The 6,911-nt window shown below is 39.1% G+C and overlaps 1 protein-coding gene across 1 annotated transcript in view; it reads right to left on the bottom strand.

Annotated features, from left to right (window-relative positions):
• Window positions 1-4,319: 4,319 nt before the first annotated feature.
• Window positions 4,320-6,911, bottom strand: part of LOC103024154 (A disintegrin and metalloproteinase with thrombospondin motifs 16) — an 86,265-nt gene continuing 83,673 nt past the window's right edge. The window contains exon 23 of the mRNA XM_007254528.4: window positions 4,320-6,824. Within this exon, the coding sequence (XP_007254590.3) occupies window positions 6,709-6,824 (116 nt within the window). The 3' untranslated portion in view covers window positions 4,320-6,708. The remainder of the gene's footprint in view (window positions 6,825-6,911) is intronic.

Raw genomic sequence — 6,911 nt, 5'->3', positions numbered from 1 at the left:
GGAGGCTATTGTGAGACATTAGCCTGGAGGAGAAGAGACGTGCTGTTCCAGCCATCAATCCACATGATGATTGCTCTTTCCTGAAGTCGAGTTTCCGGTTTTCATGGGTCAGCGCCTCACTGCAACAAAGACAATCTCTCTGTTTAAAGAACTGACTGAAGGATTAACTGCACGTGGAGAGGCTGGAGAGCAAACACTTGTAGCAGTCCAGCTAGGAGAGCGAGGACAGGGGAAGGGTGGGGTGTAGTGATAATGGACAAAGCAACAGTGTTGGTTTTCAGGTCTGACAGTGTCTGATGCACATCTTGCATGAAGCTCTTAAAGCTGGAGAAGCATGGTAACCACCTTTGGAAACTGATTGCATGAAGTTTTAATGAGACTGTAAGAGACTGTGTGATGAACATCTGTGTTTCTGAGAGTTTTGAAACTATATGAAAATATATGAGATTGTATAAGAACCTATCAAGGACTAAGAACCTATAAAAGGACCACAAGAAGACTCCATTGCTGTTTATAGACAGTATAGGACTGTGAGAATTGGATGAGAGTAAATGGCTGCATGAAGACTATATTGTACAATAAGAATAGATAATGCATGCCAAAAGTCAGTAGACAGCACAGTGGGGTAATGATTGTGACTTTCTAGAATTGTCTGTGCAACAAGTGACTCACTAGGTGACTAGGTGAATCACACCTAGATTTGATCCAGAAGGCTCCACATGCACAACAGTGTACCTGTAGGTCAGTGCATTGTTCTTAAGCCTCCATGGGGTAATGGCAATTTTAGTTCCATGTTTTTTTTTTCATGTCAGTGTATCAGATTGTGAATGAATGAATAAAGTTACATCTATATAGTGCCTTTCTATGTGTTACTGTACAAAGACTGTATAAGACTGTGTGAAGGTTTGTATTAGGTGTAGGAAGACAGTACAAAGCCCTATTCGGATGGACATCTCAGATGGGAGATGGGAGTGGCTACTCGATTTACACAAAACATCCAATCTTATACCCTACTTAGTTGCTATTTTCAAAACACAAATGAAGTCTATAGGCCTTCACGTTACACAATGACTTAGCTTATCTCTGAGAAGTCCTTTGGCTCATCTTCTGGATTTGAGGGTTGTAGGAGATTTGCCACAGTCAAATAACCACGCCATCCACTGTAGGACTAAATGCCTTCTCAAGTGACACTGTACTTGAGAATAAAGTTTATTTTTACAGCTTGGTTTACAGTAGGTAAAGGTGCTGGGATCCTTAAGGACATGGAAGTGTGCAGTTAAAAAATGACTCTGATAAGAATCTCTGAGGTAATAATTACAATATGTAAAACTAATCATGTCTGAATAGAGATTAAGACTTTGAGAACTGTATGGAATTTCATCACATTTTAAAGACGGTATAAAGACTGTAAAAAGTGTTGTATGAGTGTTGTATGCTGTTGGGCAGCATGGTGGCTTAGTGGTTAGCATGTTCGCCTCCCAGCAGTGGGAGTCTGTGTGGGTTTCCTTCAACAGTTTAAAAACATAAAGATTAGGTAAATTGGATACTTTAAACTGATTTGTATTTCTATGTTTATGATTGTGTATATATGACTGTGCCCAGATATGGATTGGCACTGGGTAAACGCTGTTGTGCCCAATGCAGTCCTCCAGGTGGACGGTTGTTTCCGGTTGAGAGTATGTTGTGCACTATTGGCTGCTGCTTCTCTCCGGTGTGCGGATGAGTGCTGAGTATAAAAGGTTGTGTGTATTACATGTAAATTGTAAAGCATCCTTGGGTTTTAGAAAGGTGTTATATAAGTGCAACTTCATTAATTCATTCAGAAACGATTAGTTATTATGATTATTAATATGACACAATCAGAACTTGGCTTAAACATCACCTGTTATATTCTTAGAGTCTCTGTAAAACTGAGCTGGAATGAACTGCGACAGTGACAGAACTGCTCAGACATTAGTGTGGTCTGGAAGAGCTGACATCAGCCCTGGCTTGGTCAAGCCCAGGCAGGCAGCCTGCAGGGGGTAAATAAACACCCGCTACTGCCTCAGCTGACCAGCTATAAATCAGCCTTACTCATCCTCTCTTCTATACATTTCTGGTTCCTTCTCTTTCCTTGTTGTCAGTCTCTCGCGTGAGTTCATCCAGATGTTCAGCCGGTGCAGTGGTCCCATGACTCGAGGGATCGAGGAGTTGGTCAGTTCTGAATTAATGAGGAGCAGCTTGCAAAGCTGAATCCATTCTGTGTCCATTATGTGAGTCACTTGCAGAACATGCAGTATGAACATATACTGTAAATGATAGGAGATGTTTAGCTTTCTTTATTTTCCTTTGAACTGTCAACTTTTCTTTTTCTTATACATCATTTTCATTCTTTTTATGGAAAAAGGTGATGTTCACAGATAATTTACATTTAAGCTAAGCAAACTTAGCTAGCTTAGCTATCACAGCTCGCTCTGAGGAAAGAGCAGCGTCTTGGTTACGATACATCAGCTCACAGACACCTGGTGCTGATCGACATCACCCTAGTAGTGATGAGGAGAAAGAGCAGAATCTACTCACTCAGAGAGAGAGCAAGGCCAATTATGCTCTCTCGGGGCTCTGGCGGCTGATGGCAAGCTGCTTGACCAGGATTCGAACCAGCAATCTCCTGATAATAGTGGCATTCAATATGGTTTTAGAACAGTGCACACAGGCAGGAGCACAGATTCAATAGAGATACATTTAGGCTACACACACTGCTGACTCCACCACATGTAAAGCACGGTGGTCCCAACTGTCTTCTGGATTAGATCTATGACAATGGGAACACATGATTAGAAACCCATTTGGGGTTTTCTCTCAGACGTCTTGAAAGGGATCCATTATAGAAACCTTACCTCACAAAACCTTGCAACCCAGCATTACAAGATGTCTATGAAACTCCAAAAGGAATCATGTATTGTGGTCAAATAAGACAAATATTAACCTTTTTGGTAACAATCAGCAACAACACATTTGGTGAAACAGAAGAGACTGCATACATTAGAAAACTCTTGATAGAACCTGTCAACGATGGTGGATCATTGATGCTTTGTCACTGTTTGATACTGACTCTTAGACGTGGGCGAACCTTTCAGCAAGATAATGACCCCAAACAAACACAGAATATCCACAAAGAATGACTACAGGAACACAGAATCAAAGGACTACAACAGCATTCCCAGGCTCTGGATTATGACCTAATTGAAAACCTGTGTGTATTGAATAGGGAACAAGCAAATGTCCAAGGATATCAAGGATCTGCCAGTGTTCTGCATGGTTGTGTAGTCTAAGATCCCTCAACAAACGCCAAAATTTGAGAACTCTCTTTTTCCCAGCACAGCTTAATCTGGAAACAGAAGAGAAATCACTTAGTCAGCATTAGCATGGTGCACCACACTGTTAGCAATCACTGCGTACTTCTATAGCTTTGGGCCTTTATGAGTTCTGACACAACAGTGTTCAATATGCACTCATTTTTAATTACAGCCTTTAAAGATGCTCATTTTTGGATTGAAAAAATACTGTTTGTTTAGGCTGCATCATAAACCAATTAGTGTCATGCTTTGGATGGAAGGGGGCAATAGGACAATTACAGCATAATATTACAGAAAAATGGTATAAACTTTGAATTCCATCTCCTTTAAAATGACTTAGCTTTCCACACTTATTAACTTGCTTAGCTTTGCACATTGTTAGTAATTTATTTCTTATATTGCTTTTTGTTCTTAGTTTCCATTACTTGAATATTCTTTTAATTATAATGTCTCGTGTTTTCTTTTAACTTTTTTTAAGGAAACAAATTTCCCTTTTTTTAATATATTGTTTTAATCATGTTGTATTCTTATTTTATTTCTATTTCCATTTGTATTGTTAATTTATTACATGTTTATTTTACTTTCTTTGTATTTTCTTGCCCACTTTTTTGTGTTCCAAACACATTACATGTCAATTATTGTAGATGTGCACAGTTTGCACCATTAAGTTACCCACTAGTTTCTGCTGTGATTATTTAATGTGCGATTTTAATGGGCATTGCTTGCATTGCACTCTTCTCCTGTCAGGTCAGAGATTCGTCCTTGCCTCAGCAGACAAGAGAAACAAAATGAAACAAACAGCATGACTGGACTGAAAAAAAAAATTCTGCTAAAATACATACACATAAACACAATGGGCAATGCTGAGGCCAGCAAATATTCCAAATATTGAGCGATAAGTTAATACGGTCATTATTGCTGTAACAGGTCTAGTGATTCATGCAGCAAAGAATGCTCTGACCATAGATTAAGCACTGAAGAAAAATTAATGTAGATTTGCATCCACTGAGCTACATTTCTAACCATACAAGATCATATTGAGCTTTTCAATAATTACAATGCTGTGTTTGGTCTTTAAAGTTTCTCAGGCTGATACAAAAAAGCTCAATTTACACCACTGTGTAAAGTAATACAACTGACAAAAAATACATCAAATACTTATTATTGTACATTTAATGCAAAGGCGTAACCATATAATACTATACAATACATACAAAAATAATAACAAGTGTCTTTATGAGGGGATAACCCTGAATTCAGTTTGACAGATACATGCCAAAATGATAAGCACATCATTAACATTCAGAGTAACAGGAGAGTGCTGTTAATAAATAAGTGGATCAGTTTCAAAGTTCTAAACAATGATTCACTCAGTTCAGTTTTTTTCTGTTAATTCAACACACTTAAGAGGCTCCCAAGCCCCTTTTGTTAAGTGTCAGAGGAAATGTGTAGCACCATGAAAAAAATACTGTCTGTATAAGAGCCATCACACACGCAGCTGCCCTCAGCTCAACACAACCTGCAAAGCAAGAACACCAAAGAAACAGGCAGAGAGTAATTAAACCTACAAAGAAAATACAGGAAATAATAGAAAAATAGAAGAGTATGAAAAAAAAAATCAGTGTTTCTTACTTTTATTTTGTCATTTATTTGATTGCAGACAGTGTGAACCCAAGATATTTCATCATTTGTCTGGTTAGCTTAACATTTTTTATTTAAAGGCACACCATATTATAAGGCACACTATTATTGAACATCTATTTTCTGGTCTATTTTCATATAGAGGGTGCACTTTAAGCAACAATAGAGGGCACATTTTAAGCAACAATAGTAAGGAACAGGGGTGTCGCCATGTTTCTCTTTTAATGGGAAAGCATCTAAGTTAACAAAACCTTAATTCTTTAAAAATGAGCGTTGGATGTTAATCTACACAGATTTCTCTCTTAAAAACTGTTTATTTGGGTGGGTAAATGACTTCTGTTTTTTCACAGTAAGTTTACATTTTCAATATTTTCAACAGCGCAGTTAGCAACAGTGCTTACCGCTGACAGTGCTACACTGAGGAATACTGTTCTGGTAAGCCAGGGCGCTATCAACTAGTGGTTCGTCCCACTTTGCTTGTTTTAGCATGGTAAACATGCAGGCTACAGTCCAATATACTCACCTCTGAACAGCCAAGGAGCTAACGCTGCGGTTAGCAGTTAATGCTAATACTGCTTCAGCCTCAGAGCTGGAGAAAAACTTCAGTGAAACTCCTGTATAATTCTTTATTTCACTGGAGTGGCTTTACTGCTTCTTACTACATGACTGGTAGAATTCATACATAAGGCACACTGTCGATTTTTGGAAAAATGTAAGGATTTTAAGTGCGACTTATAGTGCGAAAAATATGGTCATTTTATTTGTTAATAAATGTACATTCCTCCATGTCAGGCCTGCAACACATTTCAAAACTAGAGTCCGTAATGCTATGGGGTTGTGTCATGCTGCACACATTACAGTCAGGTCTATGGTAAACAAGGATACAGGAACTTGACTGGCCTGCCTGCAGTTTAGATTGTGTGGACAAAAATATGACAATTAGGTCTCGTACAGGACAAAATAACACATAAAATGTATTTTAAGTGTTAATAGAAGGAATGGCAAGATTAAAAAAAAATTAATGTTTACCATCCCAAATAATTTAGAATGTGCTGCAGACCTGAAGGGCAGAAATGAATGTATATTCCTAAAGAAAATTAAGTGGACCAAAACATGAATTAAGAAAGTAAAGGTGCCAAATAAAGAAGACTAGCAGAATGGAAGAGGTAAAGAAAACAAAGAGAAGTGATGAGAGAGCAAAGCAGTGAAAAGCAGTAGAATTAAGTAAGTTTAGGCTAACACAGGGAAGAACATTCCTGAAAAACATCTCTCCTCCTCTTTTTAAAAACAGTTTAATGTCCGATATGTGCTTCATCAGCTGATCCAAACAGATCTCAGGCTGCTTCACCGAGCTCACGGGGTCCGACCCTAATCCCCAAGCAGGTGCAGCTGCACAACCAGGCCCTTCATGCTCATCTCTCCAGATCTGTGAGTCCACAGGTTGTTCTGAAAGCCAATACTCCTTCAGCTCCTTCAGATGGAGCTCAGAGTTCTCTCTCCTCCATGGGTTTCAGTAAACATCTTCACACCCGCCTTTCAACAGAAGGCGACAGAGCTGAGCGGCTCAAACCAAAGTGGAACACGCACACACACATACACACTTTCACACTTGCACGCCATCTTGTCGGCTTCCAGTCACTAGAAAACACTGCTGTGATCCTCATCTGCCTGCAGTCTCACATGCTTAAGCCGCTGCCTCCACTGCACAGTTCCAGCAGCTTGCAAACGTCCATCATAAATTTGGATGTGAGCAGGATCTGCAGCACTGCTTCCCATAAAACTTGTGATTGCACACTCCATGCTGGGGCACCAGGTAACACCAGCTGAAAGAATCCTTACAGACAGATTCTGTGAAGGAAAAAAATATAACAAGATTAAATCAGTGACAAACTGGGATGTAGTAGAATGGTGTGCTGCACAGAATACAGTACATTA

The sequence above is a fragment of the Astyanax mexicanus genome, chromosome 6, assembly GCF_023375975.1.
Source record: "Astyanax mexicanus isolate ESR-SI-001 chromosome 6, AstMex3_surface, whole genome shotgun sequence".
NCBI classification, from domain to species: Eukaryota; Metazoa; Chordata; class Actinopteri; order Characiformes; family Acestrorhamphidae; genus Astyanax; species Astyanax mexicanus.
The sequence above is the reverse complement of the archived record's forward strand: the minus strand, read 5'-3'. Positions and strand labels throughout refer to the sequence as shown.